Source organism: Triturus cristatus, chromosome 11 (genome assembly GCF_964204655.1).
Source record: "Triturus cristatus chromosome 11, aTriCri1.1, whole genome shotgun sequence".
In the NCBI taxonomy this organism is placed as follows: Eukaryota; Metazoa; Chordata; class Amphibia; order Caudata; family Salamandridae; genus Triturus; species Triturus cristatus.
Window position 1 is genome coordinate 240,166,429 of NC_140594.1, and position 22,596 is coordinate 240,189,024.

Here is a 22,596-nt window from a genome sequence, read left to right on the forward strand (position 1 = left end):
AGTGTCTCTTCCTGCAGCCTGTCCACAGTGAAGCTGAAAGAGAGGAGGGAGGAAAGAGAGTTCAGGCTAGAGATGGTTAGACTTAAGATGGAAGAAAAGAAACTGGCCATGGAGGCAGCAAAAGAGAAGGAAGAGGCTGAGAGGGCCATGTCAAAGAAGAGACTAGCCATGTCGGAAATGGGAATGGACCATGAGCTAAGTCTCAGAGAGCTGGACATCACAGCTAAACAGGTGGAGTCTAACAGTGATGGTTGCAGCATACCTGCAGTGCCCTGTGGAGAAAATAGGATCCATATTCCTAAAGGTCTTGTGCCTGACTTTATTGTGGGGAATGATACTGACAACTGCCTTATGAGATTTTATATCACGACACTGAGGCTAACATTATGCAAAACGCCTTTATTGCCCGCTCACAACAGATACAATTGAATGAATTTAGAACTTTAAAACATTCTAACAAAGTTTAAAGGGAAAGGAAAAGGTTGGTGCAGCCGGAGACAAGTGTGCTGCACCGGGGATGACCGAGAAGTGTGGGGCTGCCAGCGTGAGAGTCTGATGTGATGCGCGTCATCCCGGGCCCCAAGCAGTGGGAGATAGCCTCGTACGGAGCCAGAGGGGGTGTGTGGCAGCAACGGAAGAGCCTGCGCCACCAGCCTTGTAAGGTTTGTCATATTCTAAAATTGATCATAAATGAAAGGCATATAAATATATATGTAGGTAAAATATAAACTCACATAAAATGATCCAATATGGGAAAAAACTGTATAAAAATGTCCCCCCTCAAGGTAGGGGGTTTGGCAGAGGGGATTGGGCAGAGGGGGATAATAAGTAAGCCTGGGCAGTGAACTCTTCTCCATTCACAGAGTTTGCATAGTTTTTTGCACTCCACGCCCCGTGGAGCTCACGGAGTTCCGAAAAAGCATGCAGAGTTTTTTCTTCACTGGGGCTCGGCAATGGTAAGTTGGTGAGAACGAGCGCGGAAAATCCAACGCTAGCCAGCGAGATTTCTCAGTGAGGGCGGCCGCAGTTGGTTGCTACAGCTCGTGTTGAGAAACCTTCTGTTCTCATTGAGGAAGCTGCCGCTCGAGTAGAACTTCTACTTGATCTGCAGAAAGAAGCAGCTCCCTCTTGCACTGTGTTAGATGCCGTTCGCGCTAAGTTTTACAGTGCGGGACAAACACCCAGCACTAAAAATCAGAGCAAATGACCCGAGGTAACCGACTCTGCCGCTCAGCGGAATTTTCCTGTCACTTCGCGGAGTTCCACGTAGCAGAACTACGCAAACTCCACCCAGGCTGACTAATGAGTCACACCATAAGGTGTATACAGGAGAGTATATCTGAAAGTACTTATCTTGTGAGCAGCAGCAACAAAGAAGGAAGATGGCTGCATGTTGCTGGACTGTATATTTTGTTAGAATATTTTAAAGTTCTGCATTCTTTCAATTGTTGCTGCTGCGAGTAGGCAATAAAGGAGTTTTGCATAATCTTAGCCTCTTTAATAAAATTCAGATTTCTTTTGCCCATCAGGCTGTGAAAAATCTACATTGTCTTACAGATGAACAAGATCCCTTAGGACTATCGGGGGTGTAGTCTGTGTAGGCACATCCCTAGTGAGGGGAGGGAAACTCTACTGACCTTAGAGAAGAGAGAAAGGATGAGGTATTCCCTCATGAAGGAAACCCTTCACAGAAAGTATGGTGTGATCCCAGAGAAGAACAGACAGACGTTTAGAGACAGTGATAAACTGGCCCAAAAGACCTGAGTTGCTCGTGTGGATTCCTTTTGCAAGGCATTTGATGGTTGGGTGAAGGTCAGTTAAATAAAAGATTATACGGGGCTGTACAATTTGATTGCAAAGGAGCAAATGTTCAGGCTATGTTTTCCAGATCTTTCCTAACACCTTGTTGATAGTAAGCTCAACGATCCCAGGGAGCATGCTGAGGAGGCAGACCACTAGCTCAGCACCAGGGTCCAAAATAATGAATCTGGAAGTGATCCCAAAAAGGGTGGTTCAGGAACCCACAGCACAGTTAGGGGGAGGTCAAGGGAGATACGGACAGGTCCCAGAATAAGGGGGGAGGAAAGGGTTCCCATGCTGTTTCAGAAAAACAGGGAGGTGGTTCTTGTGGGCAGTTGCCCACAACCCTCCATTTCCAACCAATCTGCTTTGATTGCTCTCACCTAGGACACAATCAGGGAGACTCTGTCTGTCCTAGGTAACCACCCATTGCTGTAAACTTTACAGGCCCATATGGCCTTAAGGTTACGTAGTTTCCAGGGGCAGGTCATAGACCATGCCATGATCTCCCTTAGCAGGAAGGTGGACTTTGAGGATGAGCTGGTGATCCCTGAGGGTGGGAGTTGTTACTTCCACTAGGTAAAAGAGAATGGGGTCCCAGTCACTGCTCTGAGGAACACCTTGGCTAGCCAGACCATGGTAGTGGAAAGGCTATTTTTCCGAGAACAGTACACCAGCCAGGTGTGTAAGGTAATTCAGGCCCATTGGCAGGACTTTCTCTGCCCTATGGAGCCCCATAGACTGCATTCTGGGGAGTGAGTTGCCCTGGTGCCAGGGGAACAGAAAGCGGAGGCCGCTCGGGGCACCTCAATGGTTCCGTTTTCTAGGGGTACCACTCCCAGGCAGAGGGTTTCAGGAGCCCAGATAGAAGGGCATGGTGAAGGAGTACTCACCACTGCTCCCTGTTCAGCCTCGCTGTACAGACCCTAGGCTGATTGGCCAGTGCCTGGAAACCACCTCTGATGTCATAGGAAGTAGAGTGTAAGTCGGGTCAAAACACCTCAGAGGTCAAAGAACCCTGGATGGCCTGGGGCCTGGCTCTGGACATTGACAGCTGTCAGTGGCCTCTGTTGGTTTTGGTCCTTATGGACAGAGTTTTACTTTGGTTGGGGACAGAAGTCTGATCCCAGGGGTGGGTTGGGCCACATCACTTTGTTGGTCATTGTGGCATTTTCTGCCGCCTAGGATGCACCTGTGAGTAAATGAAGGATAGGTGCTGCACAGATGGGGTCCACAGGTGATGAAAAGGTTTCCCCGTAGGTCAATTCAGTGGCTCAGGAGAGTATAGACAGATGGGTCCAACTGAATTTAGAGAAGTGTATAACTGACAAATGCCCTGTAGTAATGGGGGGCGTGCTGATATACAAAGACTCTTGACTCACTGGATGAGTAGTTCCGGTTATTTATTTATTTATTGGCTCTATGGGGGAATACCTGTTCTTGTCTTGGCCAACTGTCCAGTTAGGTTCTCATTTGTCACTTCCCGGTTGATTCTTCAGACTCTCCTCCCGGATGTCTTCTCAGGGTAACCTGATGTACCAGAGCCTCAAAGTTAAGGATGGACAACATATCAGTAGTGCCAGTTATACTAGGTATGTTTTCCTTCTCCCCAAAAGTCCCCTGTTACTACTCTTGTGAGCGCCATTTGGAATGGTACAACTCCGCTTCAGCAAGGAGTACCTCTGTGCTCCTCCATATGCACTTGCTGATTTCCCGCTTCTTTATTTTTACCTTCACCCGGGTGTTCAGACCCTGTATGCTGTGTATATGCTCTGTGAGCCTTGCGTATCAGAACTCCCTCTCACCACCACTGTAGTGCATGCGCCACATCCCACGGGATTTGCCTGAGTTGTAGTAGTTGGGGCCATAGTATCCGTCAGCTCCCCTGGACATTTCAGAAGGCACATAATGTCCAGTTGTCTTTCCGCTCCGGCTTCACCTTGGTCCGCCTCCGCTTTCGGGTTCCCGGTCCGCTCGCTGGTTCTCCGTGTTCCTGTCTGGATGTGTCATCTCTTCCGACGTAGAGGTTCTCACGCGCCTCACGATTCTTCCTCCCCATTTAAAGTTCCCAGCAGCTGTCTTTGAACTTCCTCCATGCTTGCTGATTTGCCCCATTGGTTGGGCAACATGGTGACGTCAGGGAGCACAACTGGACTGCATTTGTCACTATAGTCTGGGACCCATCCGTCCCTTTTGGAGAGGTCGGAGAGAGTGCTTAACGGACTACATGCCCATGCTGTACAGAGCCATAGTCCAAATTATATTGCCTAAACAGGGAAGCCCGTCAATGCATTGATTAGTCTACCCTGGCTTTAGGATGGATGTGGTTGTGTTGGACTTGGCCCTTTCTGCAAGCTCATCCCCAAACGTTTTGCCTTCTTCCTCCCCTTTTTGCTGAACTCCTTATTTGTTAGCCTTAGGACTCTTTGCACTTTACCACTGCTAACCAGGGCTAAAGTGCTTGCACTGTCTCCTTAAAACATGGTAACACTGGCTTATACCCAACTGGTATATTTAATTTACTTGTAAGTCTCTAGTAAAATGGCACTACATATGCCCTGGGCCTGTAAATTACATGCTACTAGGAGGCCTGTACCACTGATTTGGCCACCCATTTAAACAGCCCTTTAACACGTCCCAGGCTTTTAGATCTGGAGGTCTCTAGTTGGCAGAAGTAAGTACCTTTGTCCAAATAGGCACCCTTACTTCTAGTCAGGGTAAGGGGGTACACACTGTTGATAACCCCTGCTCACCCCCTTGGTAGCTTGGCACAAGCAGACAGGCTTATCCCCAAGGCAATGTGTAAAGTATTTGCACTAACACACACAGTAACACAGTGAAACACCACACAGGTTGTTATAAAAATATAAATATCTTTATCTAATTTAGGCAAGATGAAAAATATCCACAAACCAACATACATAAATAAAGTTGTTGCAAAATCAAAGGTTCTCTTCTAGTGTTCTTTATGTCAATAAAGTTGCAGGCTCTGTGGTAAAGTTCTCTTAAAACAATTCCTTGTAGCACACTGAAGAAACAAATACTTGTATGCTCAATGGACTGTGAGCCTTTGTTGCCAGCGTGGGTTAATCGGGAAATGGTGCCCGTATCAAAGAGAATGCCCCCACTGTAGCACGAAATGTGCTGCACTGGTTTGTGTGGGCGCGAGTCAACCACCGCGTTCTGAGGCGGTAACACTGCCAACTTGGAAATGAGGGAATCAGCAAATCACCCCTGTGTCACAAAAGGCGCGCGAGTCAACTACCGCGTTGTAATGCGGTAATACTGTCAACTTGGAAATGCGGGTTACCTTTTCACATGACGGAGAGAGAGAGGGAGGCTTACCAGCCCGTGCCGGCCCTGGGTCGAGCAGCGTCCTTCCTGCGTGGCTTGGGCTTCAGACACAGGCTTCCTCGTCGTCAGGGGGGCGCGGATGCCTCGTTGCTAGGAGACGCCCGTCCCTTGTCCAATCCTGGCGCGGCGCCGTAGGGACGAGCCTCTGTGTCACCGGGAGGCCCGCCCTGCGAAGGCCAATCCCAGCACGGCCTCGGCAATGATGCTACTGAACCTGGCCAGCGACGGTGAATGCCGGCAAGGGATTCTCACCATTCTTCTCCCAAGGACGCCTTGCAGCTGATCGTGGTTACGACGCAGTCACTTCCTCAGCACTGCCTCATGCCTGTTCTCGTGATGACGTGGCCTTTCCCCACAGCAGTGCTACGCAGATGATCTCATCGGCAGCACGATCTCGGGCCGGCGGCGGTGAAAAGCAGGTGCACAGAGAATTACCGCTTCTCCTCAATGCGCGGCCACACGCAATTCAGGGTGCAGAGTTGAAGGTCACAAACACGTGGAGACCAAGCCGGTCTCGTGCAGGCACAGGCTGTGCACAGGCACTCGCACACAGCAACGGTGAAAGAGATTTCCTGGAAACTTTTGTAGCCCTGAGTTTCCAACAGGAGGCCAGCTCTTCTCAGGCCCTTGGAGACAGATCCTTCTTCTGAGACACAGCATGCAGCAAAGTCCTTCCTTCAAGCAGGTGGGGGGGAACACAGCACACAGCAAAGTCCCCGTCCCCTTCCTTAGTAGTAACGGCAAACTGTAGGTCCGCCCCAGAACACACAGCAAGGGCAGTCTTCCTTTCCAGTCTCTTCAGCTGATCTTCTTTGGCAGGGATTCGTCTTGTTGGCAAAAGTAGTCTAATTTTACTGGGATTTCAGCTCTTACTTTTATACCCCAAAAGTCTTTGTTCTTACATGTGTGGGGGTCCAGGATCCAGTCCAAACCAGTTCTAGGTGCCCTCTGCCAGGGCATATCTTCTTTCTTTGTGAGGGAAGGCCAGGGCCATCAGACACACCGCAGGAGGTGGAGCCAGCATTGTGGAAGGCAGGCACAGCTCTATTCAGACCCAGGTGCAACTCCTCCCACCACTATAAGTGCAGATAGGTCTATTCAGCCTAGTGCTGACTCACCCAGCCTCCTGCAGCCACCCCCACCCCCTGTCACTCACAAACCAGACAGTCAATACACAAACAGGCAGAGGCACACAGAAAGGCTGAATAGGAGAATAGCCACTTTCTGAAAAGTGCTATTTTCCAACACGGAGTTTAAAGACCATCTTTCCTAAAAGATGCGTTATCAAATTCGGAGTTCAGGGATACCAGACTCCATATGTCCATCTTGCCGCTATGGGAAGATATGCAGGTAAATATGATACACAGCATTCCCCATGTTAGCCTATGGGCAAGATAGCCTTTCAATAGTGAAACAACGAATTTGGCAGTATTTCACTATCAGGACATGTTACCCACATTAGTACATGTCCTACCTTTCACATACACTGCACCCCGCCCAGTGTGTACACCGACCAGGACAATCATGGCAGTTCACAGACTGCGCACAGGCACTGCGGTGGCAGGCCTGAGACACCATTTTAGGGCTACTCATGTGGGTGGCACAATCAGTGCTGCAGGCCCACTAGTAGCATTTGAATCACCTGCCCTGGCACACTCAGTGCACTTTACTAGGGACCTACTGGTAAACAAATATGCCAATCACGGATAACCGATCACAGTAATAATTGAACCAGGGAGCACTTGCACTTTGGCACTGATCAGCAGTGGCAAAGGGCCCAAAGCATCTAAACCAGCAAAACGAAATTCGTCACAGTATCAAAAATGTAGGAGGTAGAGGCAAAAAGTCAGGGGAAACCACGCCAAGGATGCCAGGTCTAACACGTGTCCCCTCCAGCTGAAGAGTGGGGAGAACTACCCACCCTCATGGGAGTTCTCATCACTAAGGCGGAAAGACCTGGACAGACCATCAGCATTGGTGTGTTCTGTACCAGGGCGGTGTTCCACCGTAAAGTTCATTCCCTGTAGGGAGATGGACCACCTCAACAGTTTTGGGTTTTCACCCCTCATCTGCATTAACCATCTGAGAGGCCTGTGGTCTGTCTGAACCCGGAAGTGAGTCCCAAACAAGTAGGGCCTTAGCTTCTTCAGTGCCCAGACCACAGCAAAAGCTTCCCTTTCAATCGCACTCCACCTCTGTTCCCTGGGAAGTAGCCTCCTACTAATGAAGGCTACGGGTTGGTCCAAGCCCTTGTCATTCAGTTGTGAGAGTACTGCTCCCACTCCATGCTCTGAAGCATCTGTCAGCACCACAAACTCTTTGGAGAAATCAGGCGCCTTGAGCACAGGTGCCGTGCACATGACAACTTTCAGGGCATCAAACGCGGTCTGGCAGGCACTGGTCCAGATCACTTTCCTGGGCTGCTTCCTTGAAGTCAGCTCTGTCAAGAGGGCAACAATGGTGCCATATCCCTTGACAAATCGGCAATAATACCCGGTGAGTCCTAAGAAGGCTCTCACCTCTGTCTGGGTTTTGGTGGGTTCCCAAGCCAGAATGGTATCAATCTTTGCTTGGAGGGGCGCCACCTGGCCGCTCCCTACCTGGTATCCCAAGTACACCACAGATCCCTGCCCTATCTGGCACTTACTGTCCTTGATAGTGATGCCTGCCCTTTGCAGAGCCCTAAATACTTCACAGAGGTGTTGCAAGTGTTCTTCCCAAGTGAAGCTGAACACGGCAATGTCATCCAGGTATGCAGCACTGAATTCTTCCAGCTCGGACAGTACCTGGTTGACCAGTCTCTGGAAGGGCATCACACGGAACTGGAAGTGCCCCTCTGGCGTTGAAAAGGCTGACCTCTCCTTGGCCCCTTCAGTTAAGGCAATCTGCCAGTACCCAGAAGTTAAGTCAAACGTACTGAGGTACTGGGCAGCGCCCAACTGGTCCATGAGCTCATCAGCTCTGGGGATGGGGTGTGCGTCAGTTTTGGTGACCGCATTGAGCCCATGGTAGTCTACACAAAACCTGAGTTCTGTGTGGCACCGGGTGCAGCAGCCTTTGGTACTAAGACCACTCGGCTAGCCCATGGTCCGCTTAAGGGCTCAATTACCCCTAGCGCCAACATCTTGGAAACTTCTTCCTTGATGCTGGCCCTGACCTTGTCAGCTACCCTGTAAAACTTCTGCTTCACAGGTAGGCTGTCCCCAGTGTCCACATCATAGACGCACCAATGGGTGACTCCTGTTGTCAGGGAGAACAGGGAGGAGAACTGACCCAACACATGGCGACAGTCCCTCTGCTGTTCTGGGATCAGTGTGGGAGAGAGGTTCACCCCATCCGCTGACCCATCCTGCTCCTTGGCTGACAGGTCAAGAAGAGGGTCACTTTCCTCCTCCATCCAATCATTTGTAGCAAGGAGCATGGTCACATCAGACCTCTCAAAGTGTGGCTTGAGGCGGTTCACATGTAGGACCCTCAAAGGGTTCCTGGGAGAGTGCAAGTCAACCAGATAGGTTACATTGCTCTTGCGCTCCACCACCTCATATGGACCAGGCCACTTGTCTTGTAGCGCGCAAGGCTCCACTGGCGCCATCACCCACACCTTCTGCCCAGGTTGAAATTCGACCAGAGTGGCATTCTGGTCATACCATCTTTTCATTTCTTCCTGGCTAGCTTCCAGGTTTGCCTGAGCGAGTTTCCTGAAGCGCTGAGACTGGTTGCGGAAGGCCAGCACATAGCTGAACACATCCTGGGGGGTCTTTCCAGGGGATTTCTCCCAAACCTCCTTCACCAGACTGAGAGGTCCCCTAACAGGGTGGCCATACAGGAGTTCAAAGGGACTGAACCCTAAGCACTTTTGAGGCACCTCCCTGTAGGCAAACAACAGTCATGGTAAGAAGACGTCCCACTTCCGTTTCATGGGCTCTGCAAGGCCCATTATCATGCTTTCAGGGTTCGGTTGAATCTTTCAACCAACCCATTCCCTTGTGGATGGTAAGGAGTGGTAATCTTGTAAGTTACCCCACACTCCTCCCACAAAGACTTCATGTACTTCGAGATGAAGTTGGTACCCCGGTCGGAGACTAACTCTCTGGGGAACCCCACACGGGAAAAGATCCCCATCAATGCACGGCCCGCCACAGGGGCTGTGATTGTCCGGAGAGGGACAGCTTCCGGGTACCTGGTGGCATGGTCCACCAAGACCAAGATAAACATGTTGCCTAAAGCTGTCTTGGGTTCCAGGGGCCCCACAATGTCGATGCCTACCCGCTCGAAAGGAGTGCTCACCACGGGAACGGGTTGGAGGGGAGCCTTACACTTCCCTCCACTCTTGCCACTTGCCTGGCAAGTCTGGCAAGTTCTGCAATGGGTACCGATGTGTGACTTCATCTTGGGCCACTAAAAGTGGGTGATAAGCCTTTGGTAGGTCTTGTCATGCCCCAGATGACCTGCGAGAGGCACGTCATGAGCCAGACCCAGTAGGAAGGTCCTGAAGCGCTCAGGTAGCACCAGAACACGAGCTGCACCAGGCTCAGCGACCTTAGGCTCACTATAGAGTAACCCATCCTCCCAGTAAATGAGATGATTCTTGGACTCGCCACCTGCTGCCTGGTCTGTGGCCTGTTGCCGCATACCAATGAGAGAAGGGCATTCCCTCTGCACCTTGCAGAACTCCTCCCTGGAGGAACCTCCTTCTTGCTGCCAATGGGTCAGCTCAGGCAGATCTCTCAGTTCGGCTACCTGTTCCCCTGTAGGTTCCAGGGCATCCCCCTCAGGTTCCACCTCCTCCTGGACCGTGGGAATTATGGGGGCTGGTTTCCCACACCCCTGCCCCTCCTCTCCCTGGCAGGTACCTGGGCCACTGTTTCAGGCTCCAGGTTCGCTTGGTTCCCCCTACTGGCTGTCGTTGACCGAGTGGTCACACAAACCTACTCAGGCAGACCCAACATCTCCAAATGAGCCTGGCGTTCCACCTCACTCCATGGGGACGTCTCCAGGTCAGAAAGTCTACAGGCATGGATGGACAAACAACGACCTTCAAGGAACCTGAGACCCCCTCCACTCAAAGGGAACTTGCGCCACTTTGCAGAGGCGCACCGAGTTGTCTGCCGCAACTACAGGGTGAAGTGCATTGGGAATGACTTGCTCCTCATACACCCACTGACACCTCACAGATGTCACACGGGTTTCCTGTGTTTCTCAGAGCCTCCACCCTCCTCCCATTAATGGTCACCCACTGCCTGTATTTTTTAGTGTTCTCAGGCAAGTAGGTTTCCTGGACCATCTTTCTGTCTTCGAAAGAGACAAGGGTCATGACTGCTTGCTCCTCCCCCTCACTGGAAACGTATTCGTCCCCCAAAGCTACACTCACTAAACCGTGTGTCTGAGCACCAGTGGGTGCTGGGGACTTCTTGGTGCACCTAGAGGCAATGTGACCCTTCTCATTACAGTTGTAACACCTGGGGGGACCCTAAACATGGTGCCCACCCTTAGGGGGCTGCGATGTTTTAGCTTGGTAGGGTTGGGACTCCTTTCCCTCGGTCTTGTTTTGGGGCCCTTTAGAGAACTCCTTTTGATTACTTTGTCCCCCCCACTCTTCTGTTGGGGACCCTGCCCACCTTTGGCTGTGATACCCACAATCCCCCTGTGGACCCTGGTGCTAGTCCAGCGGTCCACCTCCTTGGCAAGCTCACTTGGGTCAGTCAACTTGCCGTCTAAAAGATGCTGGCGCAGCTCTGGAACACATAGGCTGCTCAAGTGCTCCCAACTAATTAGATGGCACAACCCCTCATAATCAGTAACTTTGCTGCCCTTCATCCAACCTTCCAGTGCGCGGTTGTAACTTCTCACACATTCAACCAAAGTGCCTGAATCATTCTTTTTTTAATTCCTGAACGCAACTCTGTACTGTTCAGGGGTGAGCCCATACTTGAGGCATAAGGCTTCCTTCATTTTGGCATAAGTCACGGCACCCTCCTTTTCTAATGGTGTTAACACTGCTGTCCCTGCTGACTCAAAATGTTTCCAAAGGCCCGCCCCCCCAGTTCTTTTCAGGAACCTCATGCATTCTAAAAGCAACCTCATATGATTCAAACCATGCATAAATATGTTCTCCCTTCTTGACATTCTGCACTATATCTTTGGGTATGTATACTTTACCCCCTTGCACTGGCTGTGCGCTGCCACCATTGGAACTGGACTCCAATTGCTTGGCTTTGATGTCCAGTTCTCTCATGCTCAACTCATGAGCCCAAAGAAGTTTCTTTTCTTCCAGGGCACATGCGCTCTTGCTTTCTTCCAAGGCCGGAGCCCTCTCCTCTGCCTTCTCTTTGAGCCTCATGATCTCCAATTCATATTCCCTGATCCTTTGGTTCTCTTGTAACTCCTCTGGGGAGAAGCCCCTACTGGAATGGTTGCTGCCAGCCCTAGAGGTTGGTCTGCCCACTGGCAGATTGTGTGATCCAAAACCATTTCTTGGCGTACCCCCCTTCATTTCCAGCATCTGCCTCCTCTGCCTCTGTGGTCTCCCACCAGGCCTTCAAGACTTCTTGCAGCGCATCCTTCCTAGAGCTGCTCTTTATGGAACATCCAAAATCCTTGTAAGAATACCGATCCTCAATAAGAAATTCCAATTCTGCCTTCTCACTTGTTGCATTCCCCTTCTGAGACATGACGCTTTCTTTTAAGCGTACTCAAAAACTAGAACCAAAAAACGTCAGTATGTGGTTGCGTAGTGATCTGCGCTAAACTAGTGATGTTAGCCAATCACTGTGGGTCAAGTACAAACACAAGTACAAATCCTCACCGTTGAACACCAATGGGGGTCTCTAGTTGGCAGAGGTAAGTACCTTTGTCCAAATAGGGACCCTTACTTCTAGTCAGGGTAAGGGGGTACACACTGTTGATAACCCCTGCTCCCCCCCCCGGTAGCTTGGCACGAGCAGACAGGCTTATCCCCAAGGCAATGTGTCAAGTATTTGCACTAACACGCACAGGTTGTTATAAAAAGATAAATATCTTTATCTAATTTAGGCAAGATCAAAAATGTCCACAAACCAACATACATAAATAAAGTTGCTGCAAAATCAAAGGTTCTCTTCTAGTGTTCTTTATGTCAATAAAGTTGCAGGCTTTGTGGTAAAGTTCTCTTAAAACAGGTCCTTGTAGCACACTGAAGAAACAAATACTTGTCGGCTCAATGGACTGTGAGCCTTTGTTGTCAGCGTGGGTTAATCAAGGAAATGGTGCTCGTATCAAAGAGAATGCCCCCACTGTAGCACGGAATGTGCTACACTGGTTTGTGTGGGTGCGAGTCAACCACCGCGTTGTGAGGCGGTAACACTGCCAACTTGGAAATGCGGGAATCAGCAAATCACCCCTGTGTCACAAAAGGCGCGCGAGTCAACTACCGCTTTGTAATGCGGTAATACTGTCAACTTGGAAATGCGGGTTATCTTTTCACATGCCGGAGAGAGAGGGGAAGGCTTCCCAGCCCGTGCCGGCCCCAGGTCGAGCAACGTCCTTCCTGCGCGGCTCAGGCTTCAGACACAGGCTTTCTCGTCCTCAGGGGGGGCGCGGAGGCCTCATTGCTAGGAGATGCCCCACGTCTCCTCCAATCCTGGCGCGGCGCCATAGGGATGAGCCTCTGTGTCACCGGGAGGCCCAGCCTGTGAAGACCAATCCCAGCGCGGCCTCAGCAATGATGCTACAGAACCTGGCCAGCGGCGGTGAATGTCGGCGAGGGATTCTCACCGTTCTTCTCCCAAGGACGCCTCACAGCCAATCGTGGTTACAACGCGGTCACTTCCTCAGCACTGCCTCGTGCCTGTTCTTTTGATGACGCTGCCTTTCTCCACAGCAGTGCTACGCAGATGCTCTCGTTGGCAGCACGAACTCGGGCCAGCGGTGGTGAAAAGCGGGTGCACAGAGAATTACCGCTTCTCCTCAAAGCGCGGCCACTCGTAATTCGGGGTGCAGAGTTGAAGGTCACAAACAAGTGGAGACCAAGCAGGTCTCGTGCAGGCACAGGCTGTGCACAGGAATACGCACACAGCAATGGTGAAAGAGATTTCCTGGAAACTTTTGTAGCCCTGAGTTTCCAACAGGAGGCCAGCTCTTCTCTGGCCCTTGGAGACTGATCCTTCTTCTGGGACACAGCAAAGTCCTTCCTTCAAGCAGGTGGGGGGAACTGAGCACACAGCAAAGTCCCCTGTCCCCTTCTTAGTAGTAACAGCAAACTGTAGGTCAGCCCCAGAACACACAGCAAGGGCAGTCTTCCTTTCCAGTCTCTTCAGCTGATCTTCTTTGGCAGGGATTCGTCTTGTTGGCAAAAATTGTCTAATTTTACTGGGGTTTCAGCTCTTACTTTTATACCCCAAAAGTATTTGTTCTTACATGTGTGAGAGGTCCAGGATCCAGTCCAAACCAGTTCTAGGTGCCCTCTGCCAGTGCATGTCTTCTTTCTTTGTGAGGAGAGGCCAGGGCCATCAGACACACCGCAGGAGGTGGAGCCAGCATTGTGGAAGGCAGGCACAGCTCTATTCAGGCCCAGGTGCAACTCCTCCCACCACTCTAAGTGCAGATAGATCTATTCAGCCTAGTGCTGACTCACCCAGCCTCCTGCAGCCAACCCAGCCCCTGTCGCTCACAAACAAGACAGTCAATACACAAACAGGCCGAGGCACACAGAAAGGCTGAATAGGAAAATAGCTACTTTTAAAAAAGTGCTATTTTCCAACACGGAATTTAAAGACCATCTTTCCTAAAAGATGCGTTATCAAATTCTGAGTTCAGGGATACCAGACTCCATATGTCTATCTTGCCGCTATGGGAAGATATGCAGGTAAATATGATACGCAGCATTCCCCATGTTAGCCTATGGGCAAGATAGCCTTTTAATAGTGAAACGAGTGTGGCAGTATTTCACTATCAGGACATGTTACCCACATTAGTACATGTCCTACCTTTTACATATACTGCACCCTGCCCAGGGGGTTACATTGGGCCTACCATAAGGGTGTCCAATGTGTAAGAAAAGGGATGGGTCAGACCTGGTCAGTGTGTACACCGGCCAGGACAATCATGGGAGTTCACAGTCTGCGCACAGGCACTGCGGTGGCAGGCCTGAGACACCATTTTAGGGCTGCTCATGTGGGTGGCACAATCAGTGCTTCAGGCCCACTAGTAGCATTTGAATCACCTGCCCTGGCACACTCAGTGCACTTTACTGGGGACCTACTGGTAAACAAATATGCCAATCATGAATAACCGATCACAGTAATAATTTAACCAGGGAACACTTGCACTTTGGCACTGATCAGCAGTGGCAAAGGGCCCAAAGCATCTAAACCAGCAAAATGAAATCCGTCACAGTATCAAAAATGTAGGAGGTAGAGGCAAAAAGTCAGGGGAAACCACGCCAAGGATGCCAGGTCTAAGACAGGCCTACCATTGGAGAACCTGTGTTTGCCGTTTATGTGTCATTCCGATCTGGCAAAAAAAAACATTAGCTAGGCCCAAACCTTCATTTTAATACAAATAAGTCATAGCTAGCGTGGGCCCTAGACAGCCTAAAGGGCAGGGTGCAATGCATTTAAAAATTAGTTGGACATGTACTTTAGCTTTAGATGTCCTGGAGTGTAATTTCCAAATGGGAAGAGATACCTAGTTCATGTGTGGTGTCTCTGGAATCCTAATTTTAAATCCTAACTAAGGATGACGTCAATTTTTAAAATACAATTCTGAAACTTCCACCATAAGAAAGTTGGCATTTTCTTGCCTTAGCCATTTGGTACCTGCAGCCTGTCTCTGAGTCACATGACTGCGCATAGGTGACAGTTGGGCTTTGTGTATTCGTCCTAGACAGCCACACACAATGGGAGCTTGGGAGTGACTGGATGGGCCGTCACTGGCAGGATGGGAAGAGGAGCTGTGCAATGCCCAACTTACACTTGATATGGCTGTGTCCTGCCTCCACACTAAGGGCTACATGCCCCCTGTAGTTATTCTGGAGGTAGGGCAAGGAAAGCAGGGCATCTGTGCACGTCAAAGGCATGCCTCTAGAAGTTTCTCTCTACTTCAAAGGCACAACTGTGTATAAAAGAAGGACCTCAGACACCACCACAATTCTGGACCTGTGGTTACTCTGCCAGGAAGAAGGACTGCTGTGCTGCTACAAGTACTGCCACTCTTCTGGCCTGCTGCATTACAAGGAACTGCTGCGCTGCTGTTATGACCTGCTGCCCTATTGCCAGGGGAAGAAGAGCTGGACCTGCCACCCATCTTGAGCATAAGACCCCAGCGTGAGTCAAAGGGCTAGTCTGCTGGCCTCCTAATCTGAGCCTCAGGGACATAAAAGGCCCCCCAAGTGGTGCCCCTCAGGTCTTGGACTCTTGGTGTGGCTCAACAGGCTTTTTTAATTCAAGATTCTGGGCTCTTTGTGACTGCAAACAGGCCCATTTGCACCGGAACCCAAGCTGCTCGCAACGCAAATCATCGCAAGCTGCCGCCAGCCCGGCTCTTCGCACAGCAGTATCATGAGCCCGAGGGGTACTGCCAATGCGAAGCTCCAGCCTGCACAACCGACAGCAAGGCTGCTCTTTGCCTCAGTGATGCTTTCTTTGCTTCTCACGGCCCTCTTCTACATAAACGGGACTCTTGGCACAAAACCTGAGATGGTAAAACTTCAGCAGGACTAATCTAGGACTTTATGAGGACCACACTCAATCGTGGTCAGCCTAAAATTTTGACTTTGACCCGGTCCAGTGCAACTAGAAAGCCGCGGTTGGCAATTCATGCTTTTACAATTTATTCCTTAGAAATTGATAACTCTGGTTCTACTGATTGGATTTTTGCCATTTTGGTCATTTTATGTATTACGTTTTGCTCTATTTTACTAACCAGGTGTGGTATACTTTTTGTATGGTTTCTTAACTGTTTTACTGTTTGAAGCATTGCACAAATACTTTACACATTGCCTCTAGGTTAAGCCTGACTGCTCTCTGCCAAGCTATCAGATGGATGAGCACTGGTTAATTTAGGGTTGGCTCGTGCCTCACCCTGACAAGAACTATGGTTGCTGCTTGACCAGGGCTCACACCCCAGTCAACAAACAACCCAATACATGAGTTTTTATAGTGCCTGAAAAGTCCCAACAAAATACAATAAGTATGGTGATATATGTGCCATCTCGATTCACCTTTAAATATTTTAGTATCTACTGTAAGTATCCATATTAACATGACAGCAACCATAACAAATTAAAAGAAAATATGTCAGTCTAACTACAAGACAGGCATGATGGTAACACTTCTCCCCATGTCTAAACTTCACACTTTCTAATAGAAAGGGATAAAAGAGTATGCAGGTAGGCACTTGAAAAAAGTAGAAGATATTTAAATGGGCCTTGTCACAGTGTTCTTGGCAGGGTGCTGTGATATTCTTAAACACTCTGCAATCTCCACGTGGGTGGAAGCTCATATAATGCCTTTTGACTTGTACTGTGTTAATCCCATCTGAAACCTATATACACCAACTGCCCTTCACGTTTTAATTGCTGCATTTTACTGTCAATCTACAGACTCTATGGGTTCCCCAAAATATAACAGTACTATATGATCTAAGATTCCCATGCAAACTATTGTACATAGGAATAACAAGCTAGAAGGTCAAATTGAAAATGGGCATATATAAGAGGAGTATGTTTCCTTGGAAACTTGTAAAAAAATTGGTAAATCATTTCACTAAGGCATAGCGCAGAAATTCTGTAGTGGCCAGTTACAGAGCAAATAGACTCTATTAACCAACAGTTTACTATCATTTTATTACAAAATTGAAATGCTGAAATAACAGCAGAGGACTATACAGGTGACTAAAGGCAGGTCACAATATCAGTTTGTGTCTTTACCACAGGACTACCAATCAGAAATGTTGAAAACCTAGGACTTTCCACTTCCCCTTTGAGCTTCCTTGCACAACCATTTATATTGAACTTTGCACAAGATGAAGGATTCTGACCTTAGGCTTATCACAAATCCATGCAGAAACTTAACTGCCTCAAGGTGAGTTTGAAAATAACCAGTCCGGCTTCCACCACCCTCCATGATGAAAGAATATTCTTCAAGGCACTCTGAGGGAGGAAAGGCCTCATCTTTTTTATTTTTTTTAAGACTGATATCACCCACAATACCCAAGGTCTTTCCTCATCTGATATCTGAAATTTCGATTGTGGGAATTCCCAACAAAGAGCCCCAAGGCCAATATAAATTTTAATCAGCAAACACCTACCCTCATCCAAACTTTGAAAGTACCATTCATAGGTGCTGTCTGTCAGAAAAACGGGGGATGGTGAAAAAGATAATCGATTTAATGTGTAGCACAGTACATAACGAAACAGTAGAATTGTGGTATACTGTGCAATATCCTTTCTTCAGAAGGCCAAATCATGGTAAAAAATATATGTACAAACTTGGAGCAAAGGTTGAAGAAAAATCTTGTCATATTGTGTTCTCTGCAATTGTAATCAGGTAACCCATGAAGTTTAGGCATTGACTAATTAAGTACCAACTCGAAAATAAACAATTTAAAAGTGTTCTTTTGTTCGGTCACATAACCTAACAGAGAATTTGGTTCTATTCCTTTAGATCAGTGCTTGTTTAATGATATGAATATAGAATGTAGGGTAGTCTATGCTTTATAAAGGTGAGATATATCAATGTTTGGTGATTTTGGAATAAAATCAATGTTTTTCTTTTTGTTTAGGTGTCGGTATTATTCTAGTTTACGCCTGCCACTTATGTACTCTCACCCGTACAGCCAGATTACCGTAGAAACAGAGTTTGACAACCCAATCTATGAGACAGGGGTAAGTTCCTCGAAAGTCACCTTTTTCTTAGTTTTTCTAACAATAGTATTTAAAATGTGAAGAGTGAATTCATTTAGACAGCAATGGTACTTAATTGCCATCACCCAAACATTTGCAAGCGTATATCTGGCAGCAAATAACCTAGAGGGTTGGACCACAGTGTTGAATAACTCAGTAGGAGATCATGTATGTCTATTTCAATTACATGTTCCTGTTGCAATTACAGAACTGGATTGGGGTAAATGTAAGTTGACCAAAAGCAAATTGAGTACATTTTCAGCAATCCATAATGCAGCGATGCCCAAATTGAAATCCTCCATGAAACCTCCAAAAACGTATTAAATACAAGTACAGCTTTTTGACACTATGTAATTCTAACAATCTCAAAGGAGAAAAAAGTATGTGTGTTGCTATGTTCTCAAAATTAAACAAAAATCAATTTTAAAAAACGCTATTTAGAATACAAAATTCTAAATCCATTAGATAAATCTATTTAGTAAATGAATTATGTGGATTTTAATCTGATTGGAAATTACATCTTCATTCGGTTCTATTTGCATACCCTTGCACAGTGGGGTAATGAATTCATATTACATTTTAGGTAGAGATCAATATGGAAGGCATGTAGGTAACATAACCAGGGGAGAAGATGTAATTGGTGCAGCAGGTGCAGTCACAGCGTGGTTCCTGGATGTGAGGGTCCTAATGCATCCTAATTATCTACACAACCAGAGACTAGGAAGGCCAATTTTCGTTGCTTGCATTACAGTCCATGTCTTCCCTGCACATAATCTAATGGCACCACCGCATTCAAAAGCAAACTAAGACAACTGTGATTTGCTGAAGTGCATTAGGGATTCTGAGAGTCAGAATTACAGGTGTGCAGTTAATGTGTCTTTTCAAGTGACTAATGCAGACTTCATGATGTGGTTTTCGGACTTGCAGAGTTAATGAGGGAGACAAATAATTAGGACAGTGATTATCTTTAAGGGCAAAATAATGTGGCCACCTGCTCCAGTAAAAAAAAAAAACAGTTTAATTTGTGTCTCCAAAGTGTATTGGACAGAATAGGATCTCTCAGTAAAGAGCCACTCTCAGCCTAAAAGGTAAAGGCATATCCTCTGAAATGTTCAAGCGAGGTCCAAAACGTTGAGGAAGTGCAAAGAAGTCTGCAGCTTCCGCCATTCATAGGTGATCTCTGTCCGAGCTTTCAAATCAGACTAAATTGCTATTTTTTGAAATGAGATGACTGGTCTGACACAATAGGACACTGCTGTTTGAACTACTTAATATAGCATCACAGGGTATAGTTGGCTGATGTAAAAGCTTTTGAGTTATAATATGTTCAACATGGTCGAGCTTGTCTCCTTGTTTATTTAGAATTATTATCCTTGATTAAAACGCTTCCAATTTAAGGTAATCTATTGTTTCTTTTCCTGAGCTCCCGTTCCTCTAAAATATCACTGCATGGTTCACCCCCTTTCCTAGCTGTGTATTTGCCTCCAGGGGCTCTATAAAGAACCTTGTACACAACAGAGCGAGGTGCCTGTATAGAACCAAACTGAGTCGTCTTTTTCAGGATGCACTATCTTCCTTTCGAGTACGACTTGTTGCATAAGCTGTTTACAACATAGCTAGGAAACAAGGAGTTGTGATATTTTGGCCCTTATTAAACCGGCCACTTAATTCTAGTGGAGCTTGCAGTGGCGGCTGGTGCCATTTGAAAGTGTAGTGGAGCTTGCAGTGGCGGCTGGTGCCATTTGAAAGTGGTGAGCGTTCAAGTTTCGAAAGAGTGCCCTGTGGTGAGTGAGCGTAGACTGCAAGCCTAAGGTTAGTTCAGGTGGTTCTCCCTCCAGGAAAATCTTGAAAAAGAAGTGGGCAAATGGTGCATTTTCAAGAAAATTTGAAATTTGAGAAAGCAAGAATGTTTATAAAGCAATTGTGAAAGTGTAGACTTAAAATATTGAATCATATACAAATGCTCCGTTTCATACTGAATTAAAATTGTTCAACAGCTTACATATTACCTGTATAACTTACAAGTTATACAGGCAATGTCTTCTATCACTGCTTGCTGCAGATCAAGGTGCACAGCACATTTGCTATGTGATGAAGAACTCAGGCTACCGAGACCCATTTCTGCCTTTTGCAGAAATCAAAATTTGAGAGAGAAATTAGATAAATCTAGAACGATGGATTCGTACCACCTTTGAACAAATATTCATCACGAGGATGTCCTAGTGATTGGTAATCCCCGCTGTGGACACTGCCATGCCTGCAATGGAGCATTAAACACTTTTAATATTTACTATATGGGTGCACGCGTAACATAGGCATATGACTAACTGTAGAACAGCTTACATGGTATACTTTATTTGATGCCTGTGTGGCCGTGGTGAGGTAAGAGAGACAGGACCAAAATTTCGCTATAGGTTCAGCAAACATAATTAAGCAGTCTGTGATCAAAAAAAACACAGGCCCCTATGGTACAGCATTGCACTGAATATATGATCAGAGGAAATAGTCTTAAGTGGGTCATACTGGAAAAAATCAAAACCATTAAAGGAGTAGATAGTACCTGTTACTGTAGGAGTAGAGAGATACATTGGATTTTTACTCTAGGCATGCACGAACATGTGCTGCATTATAAGAGGGGAAACTACTATTTAAAATGGGTTGCTGTAATTAATGAAGTGCCCCAGTGAACTTCACCTGTGGTTTCTCCCAGGTGACTTAAGGATGGTAGTATCATTCATATCTATGAATAAGCTTTTTCGCCTCCATTCATGATTTCCAGTCGCGTGTCTATTATATTTAGGATTATTGTGCACCCAGTAATATATCAATGGCATTTTCTATATAATTTGGAAAGCATTGTGTTTTTCTTGATTTTTTATATAGGGAAGGTAATTTGAGATAGAACGTCTTTATTACTGTATTGTTTTTTCGATATAATTAGATGAGTCAGTGATAGCAGCTGAGGTAACTTGGGTTGTGAGATGATCCTTGGCCCCCCTCCTAAAACTGGCCAAATAGGGTTTGTTGTATTAAGAGGTAATTTGGGCTGACTAGCTTACTAGTATACCTTGAAGGTACTTTCAGAGGAGGCCTAGTTCTATTCTGGTTATCTATAGAATGATGTACATGAAGGCGTGATCCCCTTGTAGCATCCATCACAATAGTATTGCCCTGGAGTTACGTTCGGACCATTCTAAGACAGCTGCTGAGGTTGTGCCAGTTTGGTATTAAGTTATAGTTGTCCTTGAATTATGTCATGAAAGGGACGGACATTTAAGAGCTTTGCGGAAGGCAAACAAATTCTTTCCTCCCTAATTAGGAGGACTAAGCCCGCCGGTGTCTATGCAGAGTATTCAGTAGCCAGAATTGCAAGGAACATTTGCAGGGCAACTCTTTTAAATGATGGCCTGATTTGTCTGGTGTCCCCCTTCAAAGAACCAGTTACAATGCTGCGTCTATGGTAGTGAGTGAGTGGGCTCAGCAACGGCCTATTCACCAGTAAGCTGCATCCCGCTTATCTGCCCAGGGGTTAGGGACTGCATGCCTACTCCACTGGCCTCAGTCATCGCAGACATCCCGACGCTCTGGGGAAGTCTTCCGGTGCCCAGACCCTTTCCTCACCCGGCACCGTTGCTACTCAGTACACTCGTGTCAGGCCGCAAGTGAATCCATCAAGCCAAAATATGCCTCCGAAACACACTTTTGGAGGACAATCGCCATAGTGTCGGACATCAGTGCTACAGCATGCTCATACTATATGTCAGCAGTTCCAGTGGACCAGCTGGGGTCGATGTCAGCAGCCGTTTTATGTGAGCTGGGAGATATCACCTATCAGGCAGCTATCTTGTGCACTGCCCTCTAGCACCCCCTGTAGAATTTGCTTTAAAATTTGAATATGCTTTTGAAGATTCTGTGAATGCAACCATATACCATTTCGGAGGGTGGTAAATAGCTTCAGAACGTCAACTATTTAACACAACATTAAGGTCAAAAGTGTAGCAGAGTCCGGTTTTAAATTAGCACGTGCAGTGCACACCATATGCGTTACAGACCAGCACCTTTTAAAAGCTGTCAATTATTGCTCAGGGTCTAAGAATAAGACACTGGGTGTGAACTATTGAAAGGAAACAGGGTGCACATGCTGCAAAACAATGAGGGAATGAGGGATTAAGAACATCGGGGATAGCAAGGACTGCCGCATGCACATAAAGAAAGTGCATAGGGATGATTTGAGTAAGAAACGCTTGCTGTTTAGGTTTAATGTTGCGTAATTTTGCTAGGTGCATAGGGTGTGGTTATGGCTTAAAATATGTTTCTATTTTTTGTAGGAGTAGAAGCTGAGTTTAGACCTTACGTATTACAAATATAACAAAGTAAGAGTAGGTGAACTACCTGTAGGTGTCCAAACCACTGCACTGCCAATCGTGATAAGTAACCACTGAAACTGCTGTAAAACAGAACAACCTAGAATGCAAAAATGATTAGTGCCGAAGTCCTGGCCAATCCAGATGCTGCTCCCTTGCTGAGAGCAGCACCAGGATTGAGTCAAGCGTGTGAGCCCA

At 47.3% G+C, this 22,596-nt stretch overlaps 1 protein-coding gene across 2 annotated transcripts in view; it reads left to right on the top strand.

Moving 5' to 3' along the window:
• Nucleotides 1-22,596, top strand: part of SEZ6L (seizure related 6 homolog like) — a 1,319,356-nt gene that overhangs the window by 1,240,746 nt on the left and 56,014 nt on the right. For both annotated transcript variants that reach the window (XM_085633531.1, XM_085633532.1), the window contains exon 16: nt 17,914-18,016. In XM_085633531.1, coding sequence (XP_085489657.1) covers nt 17,914-18,016 — 103 coding nt within the window. The remainder of the gene's footprint in view (nt 1-17,913; nt 18,017-22,596) is intronic.